The sequence below is a fragment of the Carettochelys insculpta genome, chromosome 1 (assembly GCF_033958435.1).
Source record: "Carettochelys insculpta isolate YL-2023 chromosome 1, ASM3395843v1, whole genome shotgun sequence".
NCBI lineage: Eukaryota > Metazoa > Chordata > Testudines > Carettochelyidae > Carettochelys > Carettochelys insculpta.
In genome coordinates, this window is record NC_134137.1 from 180,034,072 (window position 1) to 180,053,044 (window position 18,973).

General features: G+C 41.1%; 1 protein-coding gene across 4 annotated transcripts in view; it reads right to left on the reverse strand.

Annotated features, from left to right (window-relative positions):
• The window catches only part of ITSN1 (intersectin 1), a 219,055-nt gene that overhangs the window by 103,069 nt on the left and 97,013 nt on the right, over positions 1 to 18,973 (reverse strand). For all 4 annotated transcript variants that reach the window (XM_074996511.1, XM_074996519.1, XM_074996529.1 and 1 more), the window contains exons 12-16: positions 16,813 to 17,075; positions 15,366 to 15,515; positions 14,945 to 15,085; positions 5,755 to 5,842; positions 5,453 to 5,592 (exon numbers count right to left, since the gene is read on the reverse strand). In XM_074996511.1, coding sequence (XP_074852612.1) covers positions 5,453 to 5,592; positions 5,755 to 5,842; positions 14,945 to 15,085; positions 15,366 to 15,515; positions 16,813 to 17,075 — 782 coding nt within the window. The remainder of the gene's footprint in view (positions 1 to 5,452; positions 5,593 to 5,754; positions 5,843 to 14,944; positions 15,086 to 15,365; positions 15,516 to 16,812; positions 17,076 to 18,973) is intronic.

Below are 18,973 nucleotides of genomic sequence, written 5' to 3' on the forward strand. Positions count from 1 at the left end.
ACAATATTGATTTTAAAAAGTGAAGCAGCACCAAAGAGCACATCTTCACAGAAGACTGAAGTCTCTGCTCAGGCTTTTTAGTATTTCCACAAGTTATCTGAAGTACGGCTGACAGAGCTTTCCAAGCATTTACCCTCCCTCCATTTTCGGTCACATTGACAAAGGTGAGAGTTTAAGGAGACTTAAGTTTCTTAAATTCTGCTTTAATTGGCTCAGGGATCTTTTTCATAAATAATCTTTATCTTGACAATGTATTCATAAAATTAAACCACTATCAGCAGATTTGTTGTATGATTTGTCAGATTTCTTATTTATTTGTGACTTTTCAAAAAATGTAATTCCTGAATTGTTCTTACAAATATTGGCAACTATTTCCACTTTATTTGCTTTGGAGTGAAATTAGCAGAGCAGGCTGTGCTAGATTTTCAAAGAAATATTAAAATGACTAGATTGGGATAAAGAGTAGCTACTCTCATTTGCAAGATGCTACAGCACTCATGTTATATGTGTAATCAAAAATAGAGTTAAAAAGCATACCATGGTTCTGTTTAATTTTCTCTTATACTCAAATATGATAACTTCAATGGAAATCAAACCAATTACCAAAAAGTAATGCTTCCATAGCCCTATAACAAGACAAAGTAAAACTATGCTAAAGCACTACAGAGTAAAAGTGGAAAGTTTCAGCAAAACAGTACTGTCCTGCTACTATTATTTAGAAATAGAACGGGACAATTTTGCTTCACTGGAATATCTAACACCTTGAAAAGTTTTTCAGAAGAAAGAGTCCATTAAAAAAAAAAGACACTTGGTGTGGGACATATTTTGTTTTAACAAGACCCAGAAACTGCAAAAATAAAACTGACATGATTTGTCAGGTTCAATGCTCTCCATCACTGAACAGTGAAACTAAGAGCCACATCAATTTTAGTCAGCTGCTTCCAGGACTGTCTGGGCAGCTGCCTCGTCAGGCTGTTGGAGACGGGCATTCCCTGGACTCCACTGTCACAAGAGCATAAGAGGCCTTTACTCCCCAAACCCAGCACAGTCCATCTCATGGGGCTGTTCCAGACCTAAATACCCAGACAGCCTGGGCTTCCTAGCAGCCTACGAAGAGATGACTGGAAACAAGGCAAATTTCCATCTGAACTCTGGTTCTGGTTCACTGAAAGGTTGCCAAACCTCCTGTGTTTCTGCGAAACATTTCAGATTCAACAAATCAGCATTATCTGACAAAATGCTTCTGTTGGAAAATTCTTACACAATTCTACACAGAAAGTCACACAAACTTAGAGGCTATCTGAAATCTAGGATAGGCATTGAGGAACACACAGCAGGCTTAGTTCTAAATTGATTAAGGCATTTCACCTCCTGCACACATGGGTAGACTCATTTGTGTACAGCACAGTTTTGGGGTGAGATGGCACGCATGCATGAGGATTTGGAAAGCGAAACAGTGACAATATTCATCGTTATAGGTGAGATCTCCAACAATGAGCTGCAAATGACAGCAGCAAGCGAGAGGCAAGAGGAACCAGAGACCTTGCAGGGACCTTAGAGGCAGAAAGCATTTGAAACTTGAGATAATGCATGACCTTGTTGTACTAACTCAGCAGTTCAATTTTGCAGTTTACAGAATTTTGCTGAGTTAAGGATTCTACTTTTGTTCCAAACTTATTTCATATAACCAGAAAGTTTTCTCTTTATGTACACCCACATACTTACATCAGCATCAAAATATTTTAAATACATAAAGCTGAACTATATTCAACATACATTTGCAAACATTAGCAGTATGGAATTTATAAACATTTATCAAGATGGGAAAATACAGACTACAGAATGAGCCATAGATGAGAACAGTTACGTGATTTGTACTCATCTCAAAATTCATGCATTTGTAAGGTCAATAAAGCCACCTGGCCCCTATATCAATAAGCCACTTCCACTAAATATGTAATTTTATTCTGCTCCATTCTATGTAGAGGTTTTTAACCACTGGCCAAGAGGCTGTTGCTGCCACCATTTCAAGTGTGGATAGGGAGGCAGTGGGACCAAATCTCCCTACATAGCAGCATGGTCTTATATGCCTGAGGTGTCATCTGTGCTGTTTCCTCTGCGGCTCCTCCACAGGACTGCTCTGTCCTGTCCACTACAGGGCTTCTCCCTTCCCCCCGCCACGTACTCCTCTCAGTCAGCAGTAGCCATCTAGTGATGGCTCCTTGCTGCCAGACTGGCTGCTGCGGAGCGGAGTCCCAAGACTCAGCTCCACTCTGGCCCTGCAGAAGCCCCAAGCCACACTAGAAGCTGCATGCATTGGCGGGTGGGAAGCACCATGGAGGGGGAGTAGTAGGGAAGCTCTGAGCCCCAGGACCCCCAGCAGGAACCATGCACAAGGGATGGGGAGCACAGGAGGGAAGCCCCAGGCCTCCTGGCAGCAGCTGCACCAGGGGACAGAGGGGCCTCAGTAGCACAAGGCCCCATAATTTGTATGTATGGGCCTTGCCAGCCATAATGAAAATTAGAGGTGCTAGCTGTCAGCACCCGCACTGCAAACATTGTTCCAGCACCCTGACAGGAATAACAGAAGGACCTTAAAAAAAGATTTGTAGGAGGAGTGTGAGAACTGCCAGCCAAACCACCAGTGTATATTTACCTCATGGTTACATGACTGTGTATGCCACTAGAATACAAGGCAACAATTATAGCAGTTCAGGTAATGTAGCCACTACTCTTGGTTACCAGAAGTTCTCTCTTCTCAGTGAATATAAAATACTACAAACATATGTAATGGTAGTGCCCTGTTGTGCTTTAAGAATCCCTTTATGCCAACAGCAGCTCTGAACAGGCCTGACAAACTCACCTCACTACACTAAACTATACAAAGATTTCACAGTATTGATCCACAAAGAATGTCATGTGAGCTCTTTGGTAAAAGCTGGGGAACGCTGTTCATTAATATTTTTATGAAATGTATATACAAATACCATGCACGTACACAAGTGCCTAAAGTCTGAATCCATGAACAGTTGACATATAGGTTTCTGACAAAGGTTGCATACTTGTCTCAGTTCACACGTAAATTAAGCATTGTGGGCCAGCACAATGGAAGCCCTGTTTGCATACAAGCTCAACAGGAAACTGTGACATTAACGTTTAGTCAGTATGCAAGGGAATAAACCGCACTGGTCCTCTTGACTCAAAGAGAAAATCAATTACTTGGGGGAACACAAGGAAGCAACCAGACACTCCTTTTTCCTGCACTTGAAGTAATTAGGGCAGTGGGATTCCATTAATGAAAATGGGATTCCAAACAACCTTGGTTGGAAACGTGCCAAAGACTACTCCGAGACTGATGGACAGCCACACTACTTTTAGATTGACGGACAGCTTGTTAAAGTGCAGTATCTAGAAGCCACGTACGGATTTTGCGTTATATGTAACCTGATTCAATAATCCTTCCCCCCTCTCTCTCATAGCTTCTCCCTCAACAACAAACTTAAGATTGTTTTCACTACAAAGGTATCTCAGCATGGTGACGTTATATGGGGGCGGGCTGATCCTCAGTTGATTCAAAGAAGGTTGTGTGCACAACATCCCTTGGCGATTACAACAAAACCAAACCAAACCAAACCAAACTGGTATTTCTGTGCGTAGCAGGTTACAGTATGTAGACAGCACATGAGAGTGCTACAAAAGAGCTTGGTGACTGTGATGCATCTATCACTAATTTGCAAAGTAAGGGCTGCATTTCCCTAAGAAGACTGATTATGAGGCTTACAGACTGGTGTTATCAAGGAGCTGATACCCATTTAAGCAGCAGCAAATCTGTCTCTCATTGGAGTTGGAGGAAGGTAATAAGGCAACTCAGTCTTGGGCACTTGGAATATGTGCCCCAATTGTATAGTATGTTGAATAGTGACAGAGAGATAGCCATGTTAAGTCTATATTCTACCAACACAAAAAAGCAGCCATGTAGCACTTTAAAGACTAACAAAATAAAGTATTAGGTGATGATCTTTTGTGGGACAGACCAACTTTTTCAGATCATAGCCTTAGCAGAACAGACTCAATACATAAAGCACAAAAGTCCAAAATTGTTATCAAGGTTGACAAATCAGAAAAATTGTTGCCAAGGTAGGCAACAATTACTTCCGATCTGGGGACAAATTATACCTCCAAATCATATTCATGGCTGACTTGGAACAACAATTGCTCAGCTCTTGTCCCTTATTAGCCTTCCTTTACTTACAATACACCGATGACATCTTTATCATTTGGACTCACGGTAAAGCAACTCTAGAATTCCACAGCGACTTGAACAATCCGCACCCCACCCTCAACTTATGCCTTAACCACTCCACACAGGACATTTGCAGGACACTACAGTACAAATCACTGATGGACTGATCAATATCACTCTCTCCCGGGCCAGACAAATATCCAGAAACCAACTACTCCAAGATAGGCCCAAAAAAGCCAACAACAGAACACCACTGGTTATTACCTAGAGCCTCCAACTCAAACCATTGCAATGCATCATTAAAGACCTACAACCTATCCTAAATCAGGATGCCACACTCCAGAAGGCCCTAGGTGACAGGCCTGTTCCAATCTTATGAGGATTCTGACCAGCAACCACAGGTTTACCACAATACCACCAATCCTGGAACTTTTCCTTGCAACAAACCCCGCTGCCAACTTTGTCCACGTACTTATTCTGGAAATACCATCACTGGACCTAACCACGCTAATTGAAGAATCACAGGCACATTCTCCTGTTCCTCAACATCATATATGGCATCATGTGCCGACAATACCCACAAACCATGTATATAGGACGGACTTCAAACACTCTTTGACAAAGAATGAATGGACATAGAACATATATCAAAATACCCCAAATACGCAAAACTGTCAGCCAGCACTTTAATGGAGTTGGTCAGTCTGCTAAAGATCTGAGAGTGTGTTCTACTGAAAAGGAACTTTAATAACCGCCTGCAGAGGAAATGCTCAGAATTAACATTCTTATTCAATTTTGACACATTAACACGGGGTTTGAAAAGGGACAGCAATTACCTAACCCATTATAAGGGCTCCTTTACATATTTAAATATTTTAGCTAACTCTTAACTTTCCCCACCCCACACTGCCCCCACCCATCCCTCTGCTCTTCTGATTTGTCAACCTTGATAATATTTGGACCTCTGTGCTTTACGTATTCAGGGTGCACGGAACGAAATCTTTACATAACTCAAAGGGTCTACTGTAATGCCAATATACCTAAATTTTGTTTTCTTAAAAGAGCATACAATGGGTTTCAGAACGCAGACACTTTGTATAAGTGTCTTAATATTAAAATTTTGAATGAATCCTATTTTAGTAAAATGTTTCCACCCATGATCAAATTAGCAACTGATCAACCAAACATTTAGAAAACCGCAATTATTACCTTCAGCTGATTATTGAAAATATCAATTTCCTGAAGTTTAGATCTGGTTTCTTTTTCTACTTCATCCAACTGGTCTCGAAGCTGCTGACGTACCAATTCCTTGGCTTCTAAAGCTCTTTTGATAGTAAGAAGAGAATCTCCTGTTCAGAACATATTGTCAAAGTGAGATATTTTCATACACTGAGGTCTTTAAGTCACACCTATACCATTTCTCAGCATTTCTTGCAAGATAAAATAAAATGAAATGATCGGTGATATATGTTGTGCAAACAGACAAACTCATTTTATACATACATACTTACTATGCAAACTGTTCTGCTGCACTTGTTTTAGTTGGTCATTGAGTAACTGTTTTTCAGGAATCAACCTGCCAAGCATCTGCTGAGATTCCTTGGGGAAAGAGATCAAAAAACAAGTTGCTAACCTAACCAGAAATATTCACTCTTTTTTCATTATACTGTTTTACCTTCTCTGAAATCTCTTTTCTCATCCCCATTCACACAAATATACTCAAAGCATTTGTTGTGTAGGACTATTTATCAGTGATATAAACTACATTTGGATACGAACTACCCTTAAAAAAGCCAGTAAGTCAAATCTATAATTCAGAAACTGCTCCATCAAGGATGGCCAATGGTGTGATGGGTGGTCAAATGGGCAACTGTGTTGGGGCCAGCGAAACCCAAAGGGCCCAGGGCTCGTAGCCACTGCTGGCAGTACTGTGGCAGCACCAGTGCCCAGAGCCCCAAGCCCTTTAAATCACTGCCAGAAACACCCACACTGCACTCCAGGCACCACTGAGAGCTGGGGTTGTGGAGGGAGGTCCTGCAATTCAGGTAGTGCTGAGAGCTCCCTGCCCCACCCTCCCCAAAAGCTCCACCCCCTCTGGAAGCATAGTCAAACTGCCGCCCCCCACCCTGACCCCGAAACATACACACACGCACAGTCCAGGGGCCAAGCGAGGCTGTCTGCTCCCCTGCTCCCATCGAATACACCTTATCTGAATCGGGCCAAAAGTAAGACCCAACTGAAATTTTTGTAAGAGTACAAAGATCTGCTGGAGGTAAATCTTCCGCGGTTTGATTTACTGCGCTCAGTCGGGGCGTGCTAAAGTGAAATATAACGACACTGCCATTGACCCTGGTACTCCTGGAAGACACAAGGAGTAAGGGAAGTTGATGGGAGAATTTCTTCCATCATCAACATCCTTCTTTGTAGACGGTGGCAAAAAATTAATGTTAGATATGTCGACTCCAGCTACACAATTCTCGTAGCTGGATTTGCACCTAAAATTGATTTTGTCTCCTAATGTAGACCTGGCCTCAGTTGGGTTTTAAATTACCAAGTGTCTGGCAGTCATGTAAATGAATAATTGGAAGTGTCATCAAGATGAGGAATATTTAAGGACTGCCAATTTTACTAATCATTCAAAGATAACAACCTTTCTTTAAACAACCACGTGAAGATCTCCTTACGTGTAGGCTATCAGATAAGAATATTAGCGTTTCTGCTTCCTGTTTAGCACTGCATCAGAGATCAGTCTCTTACTTGATTCAGGTGCTTTATGGCCTAAAGTAAGAACAAATAAGAGACTGATCTCAGCAGGGAACCCAGACAGCTCCGTACAAATAAAGTCTAATTGTAAGGTGACCTGTGAATGAGCTCTCTTTTGGCAGAATACTTACAGTCCTTGATTTTTGCGGGAGACGACAGCTATCAATTCAACTACATACATTTCCAGTGCTCTGACCCGCACCCCCCAATATCAAGTTGTCAAAACAGATTAGAGAAACCTGATATGAACCAGTTTAATATACAAAAACTGTCAGTGTCAATATATGCGTCTTGAAAAACAAATTTTCTTTTAAGCAATTTACTTCAGTGGCAGTTTTGCAGATTTGAACACTTGACAGATACGTTACAAAGAACCAAGAACGAGACAGCATGCATGGCCGTCTATGCAAGTGTCACACAACTGGTTACTTGCTTCGTGAGGCACATAAAACATCTGCATGTACTTCAAAAAACACATATATTATGGTACTGAAACTACTTCATAGTTATTCTACTTGGCTCCCAGCACTGTAAAGTTTTGCCTTCAGAGCATACAACTCTCATTTTATAGTTACAGACTGTTACTTACTTGGATATTTATAATATATGCAAATAGCCACATTAAGGCAAAACTGTGAACTTGAGTACTCAAAATTTAGGACATACCAGATTTAAAGAGCATGTGCAACCTTCCTTTGGTCTTTTGGTGTATATGCTTTGTAATGAAGTCTGTATCACATGAGCCTAAGCCATCACTCCCCATCCTCCTGAATCCCTGCCTGATTCTACACCAGCATTGCCTGTCATATGTAAGTCTGCTTTAGCCTCCTGGGTTCAAATGACACAGAGTAATGCAAAAGTCTATGTTCCTATGAAAACCTTCAACAAACTTATTCAACTGAAATTTTCAAGTAGCACTATCTAGGAAACATTGCATGTGATCATTTTAATCAATGTGTCTGTAGATACATTTCCAGACATAGAACCAGAAAACAGATTAAAGAACAAAGGAGAGCACACCAAGACTCCCAAATAAAATTTGATGATTCTCCTTATTTTGTTCTATCCAAGCATGAGAGAATGAATCTATGATATTAGGAATGCTTTCACCACTACTCTCACGGTTTAAAAGTTTCCACTACTATGGAGGAGATTACAAAAGAAGAAAATATTTAAATACAGGCAAGGAAGTTCTAAAAAAAATAAAATAAAATAAAATAAAATAAAAGACCACAGGGAATAACTTTCAATACATGCAAAAACAACAAGAAATCCTGTGGCACCTTACAGACTAACATTGTGGAACATAAGCTTTCATGGGCAAAGACCTGAATCTAACGAAAAGCCCACAAAAGCTTATGCTCCAAAAAATCTGGCAGTCTATAAGGTGCCACATGACTTCTTGCTGTTTTTGCGGACACAAACTAACTTGGCTACCCCTTTGATACTTTTAATACATGCAATAATTTGAAGAATAGCCACTATTATAAATTAAGCTTTTCACTCTAAGAAATGTGGCGAAAGAATCACTTAGTAAAGCCTTTCCAAATGCATTTATCAACTGCTGTTATACAGAGTATTATCAAATGTCAGTCAGATGTCTGAGCATGATACATTAGGCCCTATCTGCTTTCCCATGGAAATTACAAGGACAGAAACCATTCTGTGAAAAAAATATTACTGATTTTTGTCAGTTGTTGAATTAAGTGTCTGGAAACCGTTTTTTAAAAATGACAAGTTGCTTTTTGTTTTCTCCTCTATAAATGAGGTGATCATCTATAATTTTGGGAATTGGCTCTATGTTCCCAGAACTTCTGATGATTTTTGAGGTTCTCCCAAAACAATTTAGCTTTTTCCTATTGATCAGTCACAATTATTTACAGGTTTATGATAACACAGTGATAAATCATTCAAGCAGCAACAGCTGAGATATGTGACAATGTTAGATCAGTGCACTGGAAGAAGCTGATACTGCAGGGCCATTGGTAGAGTATTATTAAGTTAAAAAGCAAAATCAAATAAGGGTATGACGATGATTCAGTTTTAGTCATTGTACTGATTATGTTAATGGATGCTCAGGATTCCATTCAGATTGTCACCATTTACCCAAACCTAAAACCACAATGAGTGGTTGGAAGAAAGGACAGAAAGTAGATACTTGCCAATAAAACTGATTTTGATCTAGAGATTTTAGTTTACCCTCTGTTTAATTCCATTGAAGACTGAGAAAAGGAAAACCGGCTGTATGTAAATAAGCAAGAGGAGGTAAAAATTCCTCTCCAACTCAGAATACAATTAGGGCAAGTCATTTAAGAAAAGGAACAGTTATTTTGTGAAAGGACATCTGAAGGGGAAGCAGTGATACAGTAAAAATGATGGCCTAAAGTTTGTATAAAAGATAACATTTTGAGTCAGACATCTGCAGGCAGTCAAGCCTTGTATGCATGCAATAAAATCAGTAACATCTAGGTACATGTCAATAGGGCAATTTGCCTGCAATTTGTTCATTTTATCTTATAACAGTATTAAAATGTCAGTTGCAGCCATATAGTCACACATACAACCTATCTATGCAGCCATGTGTTTCCAGCTAATGTTTGCCTCACTCACCTTCCCCTCTGTACTCTCCACTTGTTTGTTAATACTCAGTTGCTGAGTGCTAGATTTTAAACTTGTGAGCAAGAACTCTTCTTCCTAAAGCATTTTGAAGTGCTTACGACATGGACCTGACCCCCAAGTGAAGGCTTCTGGGCACAGGCAGAGGGCAAAGGCAAGCCCTAGACCCACACCTCTTCCATGCCCATCAGAGCCCTGCTGGGCCCTGCCCTATGCCCCCAGAGCCTTCCCCCACCACCAACTTTATGGATAATGCCCCGTGTCCAAGGCTACCACCTGTCCTGTCTTCCCAGCACCAGGACAGCGCCCCCGCCACTCCCCTAGAGCACCACATCCCCAGCTCTGCTCTGGCCAAAGGAGCAGCCAGGCTGGCTGGCTGAAGCATGGGCAGGGTTACCCCTGTCTTTTTGAAAAAAGACAATGCCTTCCCCTGCGTATATTACCTGCTGCCCATGCTTCTGTGTATTAATGTAATATAAATAATTAAGAACCATCATCTTTTGACACAGCAGATCATCTTGTGCTAGCTCAGTATTTCATCAGATAAAGATTCTGTTTGGTCTTGATGCCCAGACAAATCAGCTGAACTCAGGCACCACAGGTAACCAACTCTCCTCCACACAACTAATCAAACAAACCAGCTTAAAAACAAGGGAGTGGGTGTGGCAAGAAAACACAAGCAAAAGCAATTTTATTGGTATTTCTGTTTTTAAAAAGTTAAGAGGTGCTCACGTGTTATGGGGATCACAAGAATCTGTAAAAACAGTATCAAATTCGGTCCTCAGATACATATATGCACACCCTCCAGCAAAAGTCAGAACATGTGCGTACATGCTGAGGGCAGAAGTACACCAAAGGAATATAAACTATTTTCTGCACAGGAATATAAACTATTTTCTCATTTTATTTAAACATGACTATATAAACTATGTTAAGCAGAATAATACGCTACGCAGAATAATACATGTGAACACCAGAAATCATAAGTCAATGCCCCCTTCACTGCTTCCATATGTAGCCAGGATATGTTAGTAAAATACCAAAAGTTTACTGAAATAAAATCTGCATTCTAGGTTTTTGCAGGAAGAGATGTTTTACTTCTTCTGCCTGAGATGTAAAAATGTAGGGAATGAGAGTATTTCATAAGTTTGGATTTACTTCAAAGAGGTTCTACGGCCTGTGTTATACAGCAATTCAGTTCAGGTGATCATAGCGGTTTCTCCTGGTTTTAGAATATATTCATAAATAACCTATCTGTAAGTACCCATTCTAGGCTGTGAGAGCTCATCCTACAAAATGTGTAAAAAAGAAAAAAAGAATACCTTACCCCACAAATAAATATCCAAAACTATCCAGCACTTAACTTATATGGTCTCAAACACTTGTGGTCACAGCATCATAAAAAAGAAGGGCTAGAAAGGACTTTGAGAAATTATCCTCATGACAACACGACCAATTAAACCTTGACCATGCCTGACAAACATCTTTTCAGCTTGTTTTAAAATCTTCCAATGATGGGAATTTCAAAACCTCCACTGGGATCCTACTCTAGAGCTTATTTACCCTTATGATTAGAAAGCTTTTTGCAATATCTAACCTAAATCTCCCTTGCAGCAGACTGATGGCTTTAATACCCATCCTGCTTTAATGGACATGGAAAAAAATCAAATCAAATCATTGTATAATAAACTTAACATACTTGAAGAATGCTATCAGGTCTCCACTCAATCGTTTTTCCTAAAGACTAAAGTCCAGTTTTTTTCGCCTCAAACCTCTTCTCATAGATCAAGTTTTCTAACTTTATTTTTTTGAGAGAACCCAAAAGAGAGAACATTCAGAACACTCAGAACTGGACGCAGTACTACAGATAAGGATTTACCATTGCTGAGTACAGAGGAAGAATGTCTTACAGACAAAACTCCTACTACACTCCAGAATATTAGCCATTTTGCAGCTACATCAAATTCAAATTAATGATCTATAATTCCCAGATCCTTTGCAGCCATGTCACCACATAGACCATTATGTCCCATTTTTCAGTCGTGTATCTGTGTCTTAAGTGAAGTACTTTGGACTTGTCTTTATTGAATTTGATCTTGATGAACTCAGACCAATTTTCCAATTGGTAAAGGTCATTTTGAATTCTAATCCTGTCCCCCTAAAGGCTAACACCACCTCCTCAGGTTGGCGTTATTCACATTTTATAAGCATACATGCCACTCCATGTTAGCAATGAAAATACTGAACAATACTGGTGACACGACTGACCCCACTAGATGCACCATCATTTGGACAGCAAATCATTGATAACCAACCTGCGTATGGGCTTTCAAACAACTGTGAATCCACCATATAGCAATTTCACTGAGAACACATCTTCCTACGTTACTTATGAGAAGGTTATGTGGGACTGTTTCAAAAACCTTCCTAAAATAGGCCGTGTCTACACTAGCCCCAAACTTCGAAATGGCCATGCAAATGGCCATTTCGAAGTTTACTAATGAAGCGCTGAAATGGATATTCAGCGCTTCATTAGCATGCGGGCGGCCGCGGCACTTCGAAATTGACGCGCCTAGCCGCCGCGTGGCTCGTCCCGACGGGGCTCCTTTTCAAAAGGACCCCGCCTGCTTCGAAGTCGAGGCGCGTCAATTTCGAAGTGCCGCGGCCGCCCGCATGCTAATGAAGCGCTGAATATGCATTTCAGCGCTTCATTAGTAAACTTCGAAATGGCCATTTGCGTGGCCATTTCGAAGTTTGGGGCTAGTGTAGATGTAGCCATAGAGACCTTGCCTCTACTGCTTCCCCTCATCAGATGGGCCAGTAGCCTGTCATAGGCAGAAATTAAGTCACTTTGGCATCATTTGTTCTTGACAAATCCATGACAGCTATTTTTGACAGTCCTATTATCCTGCAGGTACTTGTGAACGGATTGTTTAATAATTTGTTCCACAATCTTTTCCAGGTATCAAGGTTTGGCTGACTAATCTATAATTCCCTGAGTCCTTTAAAGATAGGCAAACATAGTACCTGCCTTTTTCCAGTCTTCTGTGACCTCATTATCCTCCAAGAGTTCTCAAACATCATCCATCACTAATGTATCCAAGATTGCTTCAACTAGTTCCTTAAGTACCCTAGGATCAATTTTAAAAGGTCCTGCTGACTTGAATACATCTAATTATCTCAATATTCTTTAATGGGTAAAGAAACTGTTCAAGTTTAACTAATTATTTTCCTGTTTTAGCTTGTATACCCTCCTGCTATTAATGTTAGTTTTGCTGAGTATCTGGGTACCATTAACCTTCTTAGTGAAGACTGAAGCAAAACAGGCATTAAAAATACCTCAGACACCTGCAGTCAATTGGTATTTTTCACAGCTTCATAAAAGGAACTATGAGCAAGTCTGATGAGATTTCACTCAATGTTTAATTGAATCTGAGCCATCAGTAACTTGTAATTGAACTGGAGCTATCTTTCAGAAAGACTTCCAGTCTTCATTTAAAGATTCCAAGTGACATGGAATTTGCCAAAACTTTGGTAATGTATTACAACTACTAACCGCCCTTACCATTGATAACCGTCATTCTTACTTTTAGATTAAGTTTTCCATCTTCCTGGCACTTGATCTTGTTAGGCTTTGCCTGCTACATAGGCTTCTCACAAGATTATTGTTCACCACAATGTCCCAGTGAATTCCAACTTGAGAAGGCAAATGGACAGGGTTGGAGGAGTTTTGTAGCTACTGCTGTATGGGTAGTATGTATATTTGAATATATGTGGAGATGAGATCAGGCATCTGACCCATAAAGGGTTAATAAAGCCCTAGGGAGCTGTGCAGTAGGCAGCCAATTAGGGAAGGCTGCAAGGAGCAGCCAGCCATGGTGGGGCTTACTCATATAAGAAAGGCTGCAGAGTACAGTAGCTTCAGTCACCCCCTGAAGGAGGAGAAGTGAATGCCTTGCAGACAGAAGGCAGCAAGGAAGGTGGATGTAGCAGTGCTGCAGGCAGATACCAAGGTCTTGGAGAGCTGCAGGGATGTGCAGGCTGAGGCCCTGGGAGATCCTCAGAGGGCACAGAGCAAGCAGACAACCATCTACTGGATCCCTGGAACAGGACCTGGAGTACTTGGCAGGCCTGGGTCCCCTCCAGTCCCACTGGCCACTGATATAGTGATTGGACTGATGGAGGGCAATAGTGTACCCAGAAGGGGAGCGTACAGAGTATGGCAGAGTCAGAGGGTTGTTATGAAGAGGACATCACAGTCCATGGAGCAACTGGGGCCCAGCAGCAAAAGTGACCACCAAAAGAGGGCACTCTGGTGAGCAGAGCTAATTCCTTGGGACAGCCAGCAGGAGGTGTTGCAGCGGTGAGGCGAGTAGCAGCCCTTCACAGATGGGCACCTACAGATATATGTTAATGGTAGTCCATCGATCCGACGATGACAAATTTGTGCAGATCATCTGTTATTGGTCTCATGGTGTGCCCTCTGGTGACCATATGAGCCAGTTCTAGAGGTGCACATTTTGCCGCAGGTAGTGCATGGGAAGTTTGCAATCTGTGGGTTGTGCATTGCTGATGCTCTGTGACGTCGTTCGCGTGCCTCTTGTAGATGCAGGCAGTGGTCTTCCTCAAAGGCAATGCAGGTATTTCTGACTGTTGCACGCCACTGTGTTCTGTCACTGGCGGCGTCCTCAAGGTCCCTAGGTTTGATACTGCTGTACTGCAGACTGGCTTTGATGGTATCCTTGTAGCGTTTCCGTGGACAACCTATAAGCCGGATGCCCTGGGAGAATTCACCATACAGAAGCTGTCGAGGGATTCTGTTGGCATCCATGCGGCTGACATGACCGGTCCAACGTAGTTGTGACTTCATAATCATCATTTCGATGCTCGTCATCTGGGCTCTCTCGAGGACCTCAAGATTGGGCACTTTGTCTTGCCAGCGGATCTTCATGATGTTACGGAGGCAGCGCATGTGGAATGGTTCGAGCTGCTTGATGTGACACTTACATAGTGTCCATGTTTCACACCCCATATGTGTATTTGAATAAAAAATCCACATCCCCGAATCTCTGTACATTTTCAGTTGGACATGTTATTCACTTCTTCCAGACTCAAGAGTGTGAAATAGTGATGTGCATACTCAGTCAATTGCTGCTAACTCTTAGCACTGTAAACATTTCTGAGTTAATCTTTGGGGATGAAATATACTATATTTATACATAATTACAGGAACTGTTCAAGAATGACAAAGTAGAATACAACGTTTGGTGGGGAAATGTGGCCAAGACACAAAACAAGCCTAAGAAAAACCAGCACACTCACCTGTAACTGCTGTTGCAAGTGCGTAATTTCTGCAATTCTCAGTTCTCTAGATTTGTTTGTGCTCTCAATTTCATGTCTTTGGATAGACAATCGACACCTGATATCCTGAAGCTTTCCCTCCAGCTGATGTTTTTTATCATTCTTCAGCAACAAGAGAAACATTTTGATTACTAGAATGCTTCATCATGCAAATCAGGGTTTTACGTGTTTTCTAACATGAAAAAAGTCATTTGCAGAATAAAAGCAAGATGTAATTATGGAAACTAATCAAGACCCTGCAGTGTTTGTTACTGTGACATTGTGCTCCATTTACAGTATGATCACCATCTTTTTTCCTTTTAAATACAAGTCTTTTGGAAATGGTTGGTCACACACAGTAAAATACTTAAACCTACAACATTTTAAAAAGATTTTCACTTACTAGAGCTTCCAACTCAAACTCTAAAGTCTTCTTCTTTGCCTTCAGCACAACTATGTCTTCTTGTTCTTTGTTTCTTTGATTTAGCAGTTCTTGCCGACGATTACGCTCCCACTCAAGTTGTCTTTGCCTTTCAAGTTCCCTTTTCGCGGCCTATATGTTAAAAAGTGATTACTTACTATTGAAATGCCTTGTCTGTGAATCTAACCCATCCTCTCATTCAAACAGTTTTAGCATAAAATACACTGGAGCATTCATATATGCCCTAGTTCAGAAAAGTACTTATGTGATCAGCTTTAACAAGAGAATAATCCCACTGGTTAAAATTAAGCATCTGCTTAAGAACCCTGGTCAAGTGAAGCCACAAACAGCAAAAAGTACTATTTTTGAAATATACATATTTCTTCCATTTTAATAAATTAAGCAACATTTGACATTTCAATGCGCTCTGAATAATCAAACAACTTCTCAAACTTATCAGAATAACTTCTCACACAATACGATCAAATGTGGCTCTACTTCATTTAAATCAGTTAAATTCTGTTGATTTCAAAACAGATTTCAAAATCTGTTGATTTCTGTTGTTTCAAAGATAACTTATTATTTTCTTTATTTAATGTACTGATTGCAACAGAAGAACGAATAATTTCCAAGTTGTGGCAGAAATCTTTGCTCCTTCATCCTAAGCAGTATCACTTCAATCTCAAAACTTTGCAAAGTAGAGGTAAAGAACACTTTGTAGTAAATGTAACTATCTTATCCATTCAGTATTATGGCAGATATTTCACAAAAAAGCACCCAGAATTAAATAAAATTGCTGCTATCTAGTTCCAGGAAACCTGAAAATAAAGTTAGTTTCTTAAAATATTTCACTAAGGGCTTGTCTACACTACCTCCCTACTTCAAAGAGAGGATGGTAAGTAGGGTGTTGGGAGTTCATTAATGAAGTGCTGCGGTGCATATGCAGCACTTCATTAAGCAAATTCCTCCTCACGGCAACTTCTAAGTGCCAGCTCGCATCTAGCCACGGCTCACCCAGTGGTACTTCGAACTGCTTGGGCAACTTCGAAGTCCCTTCACTCCTCAAAATTTTGAGGAGTAAAAGGGACTTAGAAATTGCCCAGGCACTTTGAGGTACCAGCGGGTAAGCCGTGGCTAGACTTGAGCCAGCACTTCAACGTTTAACGCTTTGAAGTTGCTGTGGGGGGGAATTTGCTTAATGAAGTGCTGCATATGCACCTCAGCACTTCATTAATAAACTCCCAACACCCTACTTACCATCCTCCCTTTGAAGTAGGGAGGTAGTGCAGACAAGCCCTAAGCCAATTAGTTTCCAAGGAATTATTAAAAAAAAGTAAAGACAGAAAAAAGTATGCTGGCAAGTATTTTGCTGTTTAATTCAGATTGAAAAACTATTTTCAAAGGTAGTACTATTTCTGTATCCATTCACCTCACGCCTTTCTATTTCTTTCCGCCTTTCTTCTTCTCTCTGACGTTCTAATTCACGTTGTTTTTCTAATTGCTTTTCTAGCTCCAGCTGTCTTTTACGCTCTTGCTCCTGTCGTTCACGTTCTTTCCTTTCCTGCTCTGCCCGTTCCAGTTGTGCTAGTCGCTCTTGCTCTTTTCGTTGCTGCTCCAGAAGGGCCTGCCTCCGCTTTTCAAGCTCCAGATTGCCACGTTCAAAGTTCTCACGTTTTTTATCTTCAAATGTAACTAACAAGAAAACGTGAATGGTGAAATTAATTTTTTTTTTCCTTTTTTAAAGACATAGCAAAGACTTTTGAAACTTTTAAGGGCACGATCCATAGTCTATGCAGATTGAAGGATGCCTACTATAGCAAAGACTATGGAAAGACGGGTGAACCAACAACTTTGCAACATGCAAGAACAGTACAGTAGTCCTTGAGTTATGTCAGGGTTGCACTCCCACGTACCCTCACATGACTCAAATTTCAGGTACGCCGGGCGGTCAGCATTTTTCCCCGGCAGAATGCACGTTCTGCAGCCGGGGATGTAGTAGCAGCAGCACCTCGAGCTCCTTTTGAAAGGTAAGTCCTGGGGTTGGGACAGTTGGGGAGGGTTAAGCCTGGTGGCAGGTCATGGCTGCAGAGGGGCAAGGGGGTGAAGTTGAGCTGAGGCCACGAGACCCTGTTGGGGTGGGGGGCTGAGCTGAAGCTGGGGGAGCAGGATTTTGAGCTGCACTTAACTTGCATGAATGCAAGTTCAAAAATCACATATTTTGAGGGACTACTGTACCTCAACCTCAACTACTGATAAGCAGAACTGCAATGGATAATTCTTGGTGCTGTCACTGGTACTTCTACTGCTATCTCCACCAAAGACACTGGCTTTACTTGTAGGATGATTCAGGCCTATCTTTTGGGTTTTTCAGTGCCATAAAGCACAGCCTTTATCCAGATGCCTATCCTCAATTTTAGGGGGTCCTGTCCACTAATTTCACACATACTACAATTCGGAGTCCCACAGCACATGTGAATGGTGTACTATCAAGCGTATGTTGTGTTCACTGAACACAAAGACCAAATCTTAGTCTAGTAAATGCCAACCTTCCCAAGACATTAGAAACCGCTCACATGTAATATCACTGCAGTAGAAGTGAATTTACTATGAAGTCAGAAGAATGCAGGCTGATTAATTTATTGCAGAAACTTCTGAAAAAGTTATCCAATTTAATCCAGGAAATGAAAAGCACAAATCAAACTACTGTGCTCATCTTAGGGCCTCATATTTAAATCACTTAATATATTTACTGATTATTATTCTGTTAATACGGCTGAGTTCATAGACCAGACACAGAAAGATGTAAGCTGAGTCTGACATGCAGCGTAACAGCTGAAGAAGAATTTAATTGCAGCTACAAAAGTATCTTTTCTGTGAATGGCATACTGCATGATTTCAAAATGTTTTTCTGGCACAACATAAAGACTTGAGTAAAAACACGACTCCAAGCCATGAGAGTGTTTCAGTTACAACTTATTTGCTTCACGGTTTGTTCAGTGTCATAGTGACTACACTTCCTGCACAAGACATCAGATTAAGAATTGAAGTTAGATCTCACGTGCCAGGGCTGGCTGGGCTTCAAGGCACTGCACAGGAAGATTGCTTAGGTGTGAGGGGGTGGTAATACCTCACATGATTCTACCAGGACTGCCATCATCTCTCTGCCACGGAGTGGTATAAAGCAGGGGTGAGCAAAGTGGAGGGCTGGCCTCCTCAGGGAGGCACAACGGACCTTACGGGGAGCATGGCACGCTTGGCTGCTGGGTCTCAGGCTCATCCATCTCATTAAAAATGTTGAAATATGTTACTGTTTTTAGGTATATGTACTCACATTTATATGCTGATTAATAAAGTTTTTACATTGTACATACTTATTTCCTCACAAACTGAAAAGGCTTTTTGTCATATGAACATAACCAAAATGTCCATCTGTCTGTATTACATTAGACAGGCTGGGGGTGGGGTGAGGGAGGGCTGCTAACAGCAGGGATGAAAAGTGGGTTTTAATATAGAAAGTTTGCTCGCCCCGGTATAGACTTCATCCATAAAGGTAATTTAATTTAATGGTACTTCGGCTGAGTCTGGTTGGC